General features: G+C 38.2%; 1 protein-coding gene across 2 annotated transcripts in view; it reads right to left on the bottom strand.

Moving 5' to 3' along the window:
• The window catches only part of LRBA (LPS responsive beige-like anchor protein), a 402,048-nt gene that overhangs the window by 43,912 nt on the left and 345,180 nt on the right, over positions 1-12,956 (bottom strand). For both annotated transcript variants that reach the window (XM_039391039.1, XM_039391040.1), the window contains one exon: positions 1,635-1,724. In XM_039391039.1, the coding sequence (XP_039246973.1) occupies positions 1,635-1,724 (90 nt within the window). The remainder of the gene's footprint in view (positions 1-1,634; positions 1,725-12,956) is intronic.

The following is a 12,956-nucleotide window of genomic DNA, read 5'->3' as shown; positions in this document are numbered from 1 at the left end:
CGTATTAATACCCACAAAACCGGTCAAAGCAAGTAGAGAACTAAGGACTTTTTTTTCTGGGTGTACCCCAGCCCAAAAAACCACAGGAGTTAGAAACAGTTAACATCAGAGAATCTAACTTCTTATATTACGTACTAAATCTTTTATATTTCAGCATCATGAAAAACACTATGATAAAACCACACGAACTGCTTCCTAGTATCAAATTTATTCACATAACAATGGGTCTGACAAACACGTCAACAAGCAACTTCTCAAGTTCCTTCTCTTTCTGAAACAAATCCCTTTAAATTAGAGCAAGTGCCTAGTGCATGGCACCATGACAGATGGACACACACATGGCATGGAGCTGCACGATGGGAGCGTTTGGGCCCTCCAACATCCCTGTTAACAGAGCTCTTCACAAAGAGAGAGCCCTGTGGGTTGCACACACAAGGCACTGCAGGGCTCTGCGAGACTGGGACACTCCGTGGGAGGTCCAACGGGCCAGCAGACCACAAACCAGCACAATCATCTCTGTGCATCCCTTACAGGGGATCCCAGGGCAGGAGCACGACCATGGCACAGCTGCCCAAGCGTGGTATGTACTGGCTGCAGGAAGGGTGGTGGGGATGGGGGGACACTGAGCTGAGCAGGTCTCATGTACAACAAGTGACCCATTTGAGGAAGGCTAGTAGCTCAATTTGACAAGAAAGTTTAGATTTATCAGACTCCTACACCACAAGATTTGCAATCTACTTTGGAATCATGCCAGATTTTTGTGAAATTTTTTAAAACCTTCTCCACTTCAGTTATGTTTTAAAACTATTAACCTCAGTCTGCTTGAGTAGGACATATGTCCTACAGGACATACAAGAAGAAAATGTCTTTTTCTTATATTGCAGTGTAAAATGTTCATCTTAACAATAAGGGAACATAACCTTTTGAAAACTGTGAATTAGTAGACCATTAGCTCCACTTGTCAGAATATCACTTAACATACTTAGTTCTGGATCTATGACAACACAAATGATATTTTAAACCCAAAGACTGCACACAACATGATATGAAAAGTAATCAGTAATAAAATAATAGTTTGTATAATAAAATTATATTCGACACAAGTAGAGGTAAAAGGGAAAGCATGTTAATGCTCACTGCCTGGATTTTATCACCCTAGCTTTACTGCAAAACACATTTAGTCACATTCTTTGCTATGTTAGTTTCAGCTCATGAATTCCTAGTAATCCTGGTTTTAGGGGAAAACCTATGCCTGGGGGAAAAGACAAGGAAGTTCCACCTCCTAAATCCATGCTTCTTGGGGAATCTGCCAAAGATTAACTAAATTGTCTCCATGATGACTGGCTCTCACCTGTACAGGTATGGTATTAACAAAAATCAACTGATGAAGTGTTCTTAGATTACACTGACAAAAAAAGTCTGTACTAGAAATCAATGCAATCCTTTCAGCAATAAATAAAAAAAAAGAGTTAAGCACTGCATACACTCCTACCAAATCATAACTCATCTGCTGTTTTTAATAACATAATTCCATGACCACATAAAAGCAAAGTGAAGTGGCCAGTTCTGCAACTTTAAGACAGCAAAGGAAGTGAGCACAACAGCAGGTCACAAAGGGTTAACATGGCACTTACCACCTGCATGGCAGAGCTTCTTGGAGGATGTGGTTCTATGAGCAGTTGGGAAGGGGTCTGTCCAAAACTTCGTATTTGAGCTTCAACAGCCTGGAAAAGGCACAGGCAGGTTTGCATGTTAAGAGGTGCTAATTACAGGCAATAGAACCATAACTGTCACCTGAAAATGTCATTCCACACTTCTGGCTTGTTTCATGTTGAAAATCAAGCCCGTGTGTTCACTGTGGGGCTAAGTGCTTGGCACTGGTACTAAGAATGAGGTAATCACTTTAGTACTGTGGATGCTATTTCCATGAGAAACTCTGCAAAACCTCATCCTGCTCAATGATATTAAACAGAAACAAGCTATTATAATCAGAAACCCTCTTTATTGGCTCCATTTTTCCTTTCTAACACTGGCTTATGCTGTTTGTATCATAATTCAAAAGCAAAAGTTATATTTTAAAAAGTTTCTGTAGGTATTAAGAGTGTTCTACTTTCCTTCTATTTAAACTCCACTGCTTAGCTTCACAGCAATGCTGTGCTTTTTTCTTACTTTGAGGTTTATTCCAAAAGAGCAAACAACATTAGGATGCATTAAACTAACAACTAATATTAAATGCAGCTAAAGGAGAATGTGAAGGTATGAGAGGTTTTTTTAAAGTTTCTCTGTATCTTCAGCAACATGCTTTAGCACTTTCTTCATAGGCAATACATGAAAATATCATCTCATGCTTAGTGATTTCTTAAAAATAATTATTCTGAAATGTGTGAACTTGTACCTCCTGCCTAGGCATGTCCAACTAGTTTTCCATGTTGCCACCTCTTGGCCTACTGGCTTAAAGGTAACAACATTAAGCAGCCAAAATTCAACAAGTTATTCCTTGTCAGACTGGCCCCTGCACTATTCACAGAAACAGGCTGATACTACACAAAATCTTAAATCCTTCATCTTAGTTTACATCTCTTTCATGGTGAGCTGAACTACCTTGCATTTGCTGTGGGATAACAGACTGAACATGGGCCCATACTTCAGTTTCTCTGTTGCACGGAGCACTGAGCTCTACATTCCCAAAAGCATCCAGTGATGTTGAGTACCTAAGGTGAGGCATTACTAGGTTCTCTTTTCAAAAGAAGTCTTGAAAATCAGGCCCTTCAAAGAAGTGTTTTAAATGGGATGCTTGAATGCTAAACCACCAAACCTCTAGCTACTTTTATAGCTATATGAATATCATCATACCAACACTTTTATTTCTTATTCTACTTTAGCCACTCATTAAAATTTCTGAGACAATGGGATAACACTTATGCTGATCTTATTGTTGCAAACAACTATTTTTAGATAATAAAGACCATTACTAGGACACACAGTGTTCTCCTGTTACAGAAATAACAAAGCCAAAAGTAGAATGCACCTGAGGCCTTAAAATAATCATCCTCTGATAGGAAACATGCCATCCAAAACACTTGATCTTAATACATTTGTCAGGGCTTTTGAAACTTCTGAACTCATCAGAGCAGGAGTTGAAATCACTCTGTGACCAGATTCTAACACTCTTGCCCACTCTGGGAAGCGCCATAATCTTCAAAGAACTGATGAATAAGTAAGTTTATCAAAAAGCTGGCTGAAATCTGACATACACACACTGTGATTCCATGAGTACATTTTGAGGAACAGCAATATCAGTTCATGAAACACTAAAGCTCACTAAGACCATACAAGTCTCCTTCCTGCTGATGAGACATTAAAATTCAAATCTGGGGTTTTGTGACTCGAGATATCAAGGGAATTACAAAGGCTTTGAGGTCTCTTAAGACATGAGGCATTAACAAAGCAACAGCATAATGGTCAGCAGCTCTACCCCTTCCATAAAAGCTGTTAGTTTCAAAACATGCAGATTTTAAAAAGATATGCCTACATTTACTTGCAGATTAAGAGGCATATTTTTATTAGCAAATGGGAATTCTGCGTTGCATTGAGGGTAGCACCAGAAGAATACAGGGGGAGCAGAAAGCAGACTGTCCTTGATGTCAATTATTCTATGCTTGTCAAAATATTTAGGGCAAATCTACAGTCCATAGGATCTACTATTTATTTCCTATTAAATATATAACTAATAAGTTATTCAAAATTAATAAAATATTCTTGAAGTACAACTCCTATGCATTTCTTTTAGAGATGAAAATAGAAGAAAGTGAGGAAATAATAAGCTTCAGATTTGTTAACTTCCTTGTATATTGACTTATGATCAATACAGAAACTTTCATTCCCAAATGCCCACGTTCAGCATTTAAAGGAAATCAGAATTTTTTCTTAATCATGGAATCTAGTATGTCCTTTAATTCCCAATGCTACCACTTGAAATTATAGACTCTTACATAATGCCAGTACTAAGGGAAAATGAAACACAAGATATCACAAATTGATGCAGAGTATTTCAAATTTCCAATACATTCATCATAACAAGAACCAAAATTGATGTAAAACGAAAAATCAGATGTTATAATTGCTTTAAACCAACGGAAGATCAACAGTCAGAATGCTGTTTTCCACAGTCCAGATCTCAGAGGAACTCACTACCTTCCAGCAATGTAAAAACTGGAAGAGACACAGTTATGATTCCACTCCTTACTCTCACACACGATGCTCATCACAATCACACTCCTAGACCACCCAACAGCAGCACGAGAACAGCTATTTGTCTCCCACCCATTCTCAGTGCAGAAGAGAATCTCTCTGGGATATTACAAAGAAGTATAAAATATGCTACTCAACCCACCAGTCGATAGTCACTGCCTGTTTTCACAGTGTTCTGTCAGACCTGGTGAAAATTCTGGCCAATGGGACAATGACTTTGCCAAAACCTGTCCCAGAGGATCACAAATTCTCTGTTTTCAGTCTTAACAGTCAGTTTCTACATCCCTGTTCATGATCTAGCTTGAGTTTGTGATGTACAGTTCCATCACAAACAAGTCTTTTAGACTCATTAGGTTCCATCTGGTCCTTTCAAAAAAATACGAGCATCTACAGTTCCAGGACTGCAGTAGTCCCCTGACAGTATCTTTCCCTTTTAGCCAAGAGAACTGGGGAAAATCCACAATCACATCATGTCATGCTACAGGTAAAAAGGTTTCATAAAACATCAAAACTGCACATAGAGTATAAAAGCAAAGATACTGGCATCTGTACGTCGTCTTTACTAGTGTCTTCAAGAGATCCAAAAGAAATCTGAACAACTCTTGAGTAAAGGCAACACCACTTGGACAAATACGTCTAGACATAGTGGCTAGACTTCCGAAAAAAAAATCTCCTGCATTCCTTCTAATTACCAAGAAAAAAATGTAAAGGTTTCTTTATTTAACTTCCACATTTCGTAATAATGACTAAGAGAGTGTATTAGCAACCCCAAATGATTCCCTTCTTTTCCTAGATTGTATTTGAAGTCAACCCAGATGTCGACTCAAGGTTCTGATGTCTCAGTCAGAAGGATCACATACGGAAAGATGACCTTCCTCTGTCAGCAGAAATGTGATGGTGCAGCTACAGTCAATCCCCGCTCTCTCAATTTACATAATATTAGAAAGAACCACCAGATGTCAATCAGACTTTTGTTCAACCTGTCAAAGAAAATCAGGCAGGAGCAAGGAATCTTTTCCTCAGAGTTATAATTAATATCTCCTTTGAAGAAAGCAACCTACTACTTACCTGAGAATATACAGTAAAATGACCAACAGTTGAAAAGTCATCCACTTGCTTTCTAATGTATTATAGCCCAGATTCTAACTGAGTTTTCAGTATTACTAAGAGACAGACAGCTGCTTCTAGCAGCAAAGGAAGGGCCTGTGATCTCACACCGCTGAATCCCTCTGGAGCATACGACCATTTAGATGACTGTAGGTAGAAATATTTGGGAAATTTCACTAGTTTCACATCTATTAAAGGCACTGCCTTTGTTTGAAAGATATCTTTAGCTCTACGAACTCTTATTGCTGAAAGCATGCTGCACACCACAAACTAAAAGATAGTATCGTTCAACATTTTGTTTCATTGCTTCTCAAATATCTCCGTAAAACTGCCTTCTTCCTATTAATCCTCTACAAAACCAAAACTTTGGTAAGGCCAGAATTGTTCCAGATGCTACAACAAGAAGTAATAAAATGAAACAAGGTAAGCAACCCTTTACAATAATCCACACAGTATGCATCTCAAATCACATACTTACATAACACAGTGTTTTGAATGTTAATTAATTTAGAAGCATGAAAGCCATAAGCAAATTTCACAAGTTAACATTTATCTGGTTACCACAATAACCTGTTCCTTAAAAAGTCTCCCAGATCATCTCCTCTTTTCTTGGGGGGTGGAAGGGGAGAAGGGGAATATGGAAATAAATTAAGAGAGGAAGAGTAAAAAACTTGAAAACTTGGCTCAGTTATAATGTAGCTTCTAGCCACTGCTTAGTACGGATATTTTCAGTCTCTGAACTTACCCTCTAATCTAACTGTGAAGAAAGTTAATTCAACAGTATGCAGTACCCACCAAATACGGCTGTAAATTTTTTGGGAAGGAGGGTGATGGGGAGGTTGAACATATGGATGCAGTTAAGGTAAAAACAGATGTTTGTTACTTTTCTTTGCAGCAACACTCAGAAACTAAGTCAAAATTGCTTTTTTTTCATGTTTATGTCTGAGAACTATAAAATTAAATATGAGAGAGGGCGGGTGGAGGGGGAAGTGCAGTGAGTGTCACAGAGAAAGAATGAAACGGTCTCCAGTTTTGAATTCAAATCCTGAAATGAAGGCCCATAATAGTTAAAAGGCAAGACATACACCATTTAACTCCAGATTTAAAGACCTTTAAAGGGACTAGCTCGGAGTTGCTTTCATCATGGCTCCTCAGACACAAAACATCGAACTGCCTGAAGAGTCCAAGGGCACAGCACACACATGTTAAAATGCACGCCTGGGTCTGAGGGCATGACAAGCTACAACCTTACTATTCCCTACAAAGAGGCTGCTTTCAATGCCCTTGCAGATCTACACCTAAGTATTCCCAGTTACTTCTCAAATCCCTAAGACTTAATTGCCAAACATTTGAAAACCCAGGTGAAATAACATCACGCATTGTAATACATATTATTTCAGCATACGTGTCACGGACAGAAAACGTTTTGGGTTCATCCTCCATCCTTCTACCCAGTATTTATGTCCAGAAAATAACAGCCCTTGCAAAAATAATTACTTTGGCTCTCTGCCGCTCCTACCTCACTTTTCAATATTCAAAAAGGTTTACACACATGTTCCTTAGTGAGTTCTATTGGCTTGAGCGATATGCAATAGTGATTACTTGCTTTTCCTTTCCTTCCACCCAGATGTTGCTTTACAGCATCAGAGAACACAGACTATTTGACAGGTTTCCCCTCAGACAGTGAAGTTGAATGGCTTAGAGGCCAACCGACGAGCTCCTTTCCCCACGGGACAGTGATTAAAATCAAGCTCTGCTAACAAGTGATCAGAAAACCTCCTCTGAGCAGAGAGCCACTTATGCTCCTACAGGAAGAGTCTTAGTTAAATTCCTCACAGACTGCGGAAACACGGGTAACAGTGGCCAGAGAACAAGCACGATTCATAACAACTAGATAAAACTGCTGAAAAGACGCAGAAGACTATAAAGAGAAGCTCTTTGTAGCACCATCTCCCTTGTTTCCTAACAGTCCCCATTAGATCAAGAATATGAAAAATGGGCAAAATGCTTTTCTGACACAGGCAATGTATATGTGCTGGCTGACTGTACACCTGCCCTGGGGACATTGCACTACACTTGACCCAAGGAAAAAATACAGCGCTCAAATGTTAGTATCATAAATTCACACACTCCCATTCACTGTTTTGAAAATAAAATGAGCAGTCTACTTTCTGCATGTCAAACCAGAAAATTGTTTCTCTTGTTTTGACTTCACAAATCAAACCTTTTGAATTGAATCACTTCAAATTTGTGTTTTCTCATTGCACTACTCACTTAACATACTGATTTAAGAAAACTGTCTTTATTAGCTTTGAATTCTTACAAATGGCAGAGAGGGAATGGAGCAAGGACAGAAAAAAGGCTAAAGAAAAGATGTTGCAAGATCAAGAGCTATATACTGTTCTCTAGGTATCATTAAATCCAAGTGCAAAATGTTTGTGATATACCCTCTGTTAACCAAGCAGGGTGTAGAAGGTGCCTGTTACTGCCCACTAATGCAGGTTCTACTTCAACCCAAGCACCACAGGTTTATGGCTTCAGAGCTGAAGCGTGGGCAGAAATACTGTCAACAGCCCACAGAGGGGGGCATTATTAGAGTACATGAGAGAGTTGCTATGAAGCAAAAAGTGCACAACCTTTGCCTGCTGTGGTGCATGAGGGATGTATGTAACAAAACTGAGCGTGCCTCATTACACAAGAAAACAACAGATACACGTAGAAATTAAAGCCATCAAATTTAAACTAAGCATAGAGGTTTTTCTCCATTCTTTTTAGCTTCCTTGCAGGAAACACATCTGCTGTATAATATTTTTCTTTTCTTCTTCCCACTCTCCAGTTTCACTTCCTTCTGCCTGCTCAAAATACCAGAGTTGTCTGGAGATTGATTACTAAGTCTAACCAGTTGTTATTTATAAAATCCAAACTACTGCAGATACCTGGAGGGGGAGGGGTTACCCTATGCAGGATTACCTTTTTTCTCAAAGCTATTTGAGATTCAATATATGAATAATACATTATTCCATTTGCATCAGAAAAGTGTAGAAAGGAGCACAGCATAGGATGCCTTCCACCACATCTTTAAAAACAAAACCCCTAACCCAGCTCGCAAACTACACTAAGAAATTTTCTGCGAGAATAAAGAAAAATGAAGTCTTTTTGTCCAGACAAATCAGTATGACAATTACATGGCAATCAAAGTAAAACAGGAAGTAATCACAGTTTGTGAGAATACGAATAGAATCCCCTCAGGGCCACGCAAGTTGTTCCAATCTGAATATATACATTCCAGGCATATTAAACAGAGGCACAGCACGGCCTGGCTGCAATCTCCAGCTCACGCAGCTGTCCGTCTACTGCGGCGTAATCCCAGCTGCCAATCTGAAAGAAACCAGTTAGTCAGAGCAGACACAACCAACAGAAACAAATGTCACTCAATAATGTTCAGAGGCACTGGGTTCATGGATAATTTCAAACAGTATCTCTGTCTGGAGCACTGATGTGCTCATTCAAAACACCTAAATCTTTGGCTACTGGAAAGAAGCAGATAAAAACCACTAGAACTACAAAAACAGGCCTGGTAGTACTTCAAAGAGACTGACAAAATAAAAAGGGAAAAGAGTTTAAAAAGAGAGTCGAGATGAATTTAAAGACCTGCAAGTAAAACTGTATTCAGTACATGCAAAATCCTAAGCAGCTCTGGGACTGGTTTTTTAAAATATAACTGTTTCTGTTTTATTTGAGCACCACAACCCAAACTGTTTCAATCTCTCTTTGCCGTGGCAGATGAAGATTTCAAGAAAGCAACTCACTGCTTCATTTAAATTCAATAATTATCACAGAGAAAACAGTGGTATTGCCACGTGCAATACCCTCAAACTTCATCAATTTCTAGTATTATTCATTTACTCTTCTAAATAGCTAAATATAGTCTCTAAAACTTGCTACCTTCTCACAGTCTACTTGCTACTTAGCTGATCCCAAATATTCTGATATAAAACTTTCTTCTCTGGAAAAAAGCAATCCAATCCAATCTGTTAGCATTCCACAGAATTTCTTAAACTTTGATGTCATCTCTATTTATTAAATAAAAAAGTTTAATTGAAATAAAACATTTCAATCTGAAGGAGGTTAATACACTGATGTAAAAATCCAAAAATTAACGGTCCTTAAACTCTTATGTGATCATCTTTCAGAATGTGTAACAACTGTGAAAAAGAAACAAATAATTAATTTTGCTAAGCTATGAAATACATTTATTTAAACTCTCATAACCACTACATGCAAGACCAAATTTGCTGTTTCCAAACTATGGGGAAAATACTCTCTCTGAGTCTTCTACTGCAATGAATGAACTTTTTGTTATTATTTAATAGCATGTAACATTTAACTGAGACTTGATTTTTAGACACTGCTTGAGGAAAAGCACCTTCGTCGACCATAAGCTTTCTCACTCAAGCAGCAGCTATTGATCAAACATAACTAATAACTAAAATAATAAAGTGCGGTAAGTAAATACCACACACATCTACAGACACAGTGGGAACACTGACGAGCTAGATACCCTAGGCTGCAACAAGCAAATCGGATGAAAACATTGCAAACAAAATTTTTTAGTTTCCCAATTACTGTGAAAGTCGATTGTTTGGACAGCATAAAGAACCTGCAAATAATCAAAGCATGCTGATGACACAAAGAAAGTTTTGTAGCCTATTCACTTCCATGTTTCATTCAAGCTAAATGACTTAGTATATGATAACTGTAGCTATCATACAGAAGTATACCTCATCCTTTCCACATATGGAAGAGGAAAAGAAGTTTAAAAATAGAAATAATTTCTATTAAAAAAGTTATTTTTGAAGGATTATGAACATGGCTTTTATCCATACCTTGTTTACCTTGTGATTACTCTCTCTTATTTAATGCTGGCCAACAAATATGTCAGTTATCTAAGACTGACCAGCCAGGCACAAATGAAAATGTAACGAGCCCAGGGGGTCTCAAGACCTCTCTGGCTCTGATAGATCCACAAGACAGGTCAAGCAAGAAGAGGTGAGGGAACTGACTGCGCTGAAAATTTCTATCTTTGAATTTCAATCAGAGGCTGAGGAAAAAAGCATCCTGTGCTGAAGAACTAATTCACATTAGTTACCTGCTTTCAAAAAGCTTTAATACTTCCAGCCAAAGCATCTCAGTCCTATTTTAATTAACTCTAAACTATCCTTTGCCTGCTGGATAGAGAAGCAGAAGCAGCAGGTAAAATTAGAATCTATTCTATAATGAAGGATAAAAGAGAACAACATATTTTTCTGGATCAGAACCTAGCCGAGTACTTTCCATGTCTGTTTCTAAGCACTGTAGTAAATATTTAAGTTGAGACAAAGGGCAATAAATCCCCATTTGTCATGTCAAACTCTGGGCTGAATGGAATCAAAGAAGCACCACACCTCCCAGATATCACAGTAAACACTTGCTTATGCTCATTTTGCCTGTTCACTCCAACACCACAAGCAGGTCACAGCGTGAGCTGAGGTGTGAGAACTAATAGGTAAATGACACTGAGTGGTGGCAGGAATGGTGCTCCTGTTATTTTAATGCTCTTTTCACTAGAAGAAAGTACTTCCTTTCATGGGAGAGTCCTGATGCCCAGACAAGCTGATTTCCTGGAGCAGTGCTACCTGCCCACACGGGAGGCCCTGCCTGTGTTACACACTCTTGCTCTGGGTGCCTTCCCTGGAAAAGACCAGGACCAAGCATGAGTTTGGTTGCATTGCCAAGTCCACCTCTCCTTAGCCATGAAGTATGCTTCCTTTAAAAACAGCTTTCTTAATTCTGGTTATGTATAATTGTATTTTAGAATAGATTTGCAATTAAAACAAGACCAACGTTAAACATTTATTTGTTTTTTTCACACTGTTCCCGTGCTGTACAACATCAAGGGTGCCATCTGTGCAACACACTTCTGGCCAGAGACGATTGAAAGGTTGTTTCTACAGTACTCTGAATTTTGCCTGCATGAATTCGTTACTTACTGAATTCAGCACATCTAAATTTACTGCTCTGTGACAGTATTTTATAACCATTTTATTCTACATTTTAAAACTCATCACAGCCACAAAGACTGTTGCCCATCTTGCTAAAACCAGATTGATCATTTTCCCAACTATTTAGTAAATGTTAACTATGCTATAAATACAAATTGTGTTTATACACTGTGAAAGATTCACTGTTGTCAGGGTTTTCCAGCTGAGTTAGAGCTGAAATATGCTATTTACTCCCACCATGAACACAGCTAAAAGAGAGGCCAAAATGCTTTCTCTGGGATAAGATATCAGATCTGCTACTGCTGTCATGAAACCGGGGTCATGTAAACTAAACATCCTTGTAACTTCTTTTGGAAAGCACAGAAGTCTCTCAAACTGTAAATATTTAAAAATAAAATAAGACTAATAAGAGATAGGTCCAAGATGCACAAAACTTACCCAAAGATATTAATCTTGAGCAACATTTAAAAGCTATTATCCATAAAATAATTTATCCCATATGCCTTTAAGCTGAAAATAAAAGAATTATTTTCTCTCTGTATATAATCAGAAGTGGCGCATTCAAATAACATACCGAATGCTACGTCCACGCTGATTCTTCACAATTTTTGAAACTCCTCAGTTCATATGGAAATAAAATATCATCAAGAGAAAGAAAGGTGCCGAGAGAATGGAGAAAGCTGTGCTTCCTAATGTTAAACAGACTACCTTCGTGTAACAAAAAGGCACCTTCTCTTCAAAGGAAGAAGTATAAAACAACAGAACCATTTAAGGCTAAAAGCAAATCGCCCGATGGGGGTTATTAATTGCATGGGACTTATACTTGTGTTTTTTGAGCTATTATTGCTAATTTAAAAATCATTAGTCTTCCGTAATTGCTGACTTCAAAGATCATATCAGATGCTATTTTAATTTTTTTTTTTTTTAATATGGTTAGGTGCTTTTTGATAAGCGTGGTAGAAAATTCAGAATGCTTCCTGAGGTGCAGGGGTCCCTGGATAAACCAACGATGCATTCTCCAGGTAATATTTTGTCTTCCCAGTATTAACTTCATCTCTTTTCTTTGCTCTTATCCAGTGTTTACACTAACTACACAGGAGTATCAGTGGAAAAATGGACTTCTAATTAGTAACAGTGAATCTGAGTGCAGCCCAGATTCACAAACATCCTTTGTGAATCTAAGCCAGAGACAAGAGAAATTTCTATTCTTCTGATCGAGACTCTTATGAAATACCCACAAATCAGTCCAAGATGCAAACTATTTTCTACAGATTGTGCTTCAGCTCTTAATCAGTTGCTTGTCCAAATGACTTACATGTAATTCTGCTTTTTTTTTTTTCTCCATTCTTGGATAGTTATGGCAAAAAGAGAGCAGAATTTGTGATAAGAAGGTGCTGTGAATTCTCTCCAGAACAGCAGGATGACATTTATCTGTGCTACATGACTCCTCCTTGCCTCTTCTCTAGGCATCAAAAAAGAGCCCTTCCGTGGCACATCTTGCGTTTGGGAGTTCCACAGATCAAAATATGGTGCTCAAGAGCAAGTCAACAGAAGGCA

Source organism: Pipra filicauda, unplaced genomic scaffold (assembly GCF_003945595.2).
Source record: "Pipra filicauda isolate LSUMZ 115617 unplaced genomic scaffold, ASM394559v2 scaffold8_size5757611_pilon, whole genome shotgun sequence".
Taxonomy (NCBI): Eukaryota; Metazoa; Chordata; class Aves; order Passeriformes; family Pipridae; genus Pipra; species Pipra filicauda.
Note: the sequence above shows the minus strand (reverse complement) of the source record. Positions and strands in the feature narration are given on the sequence as shown.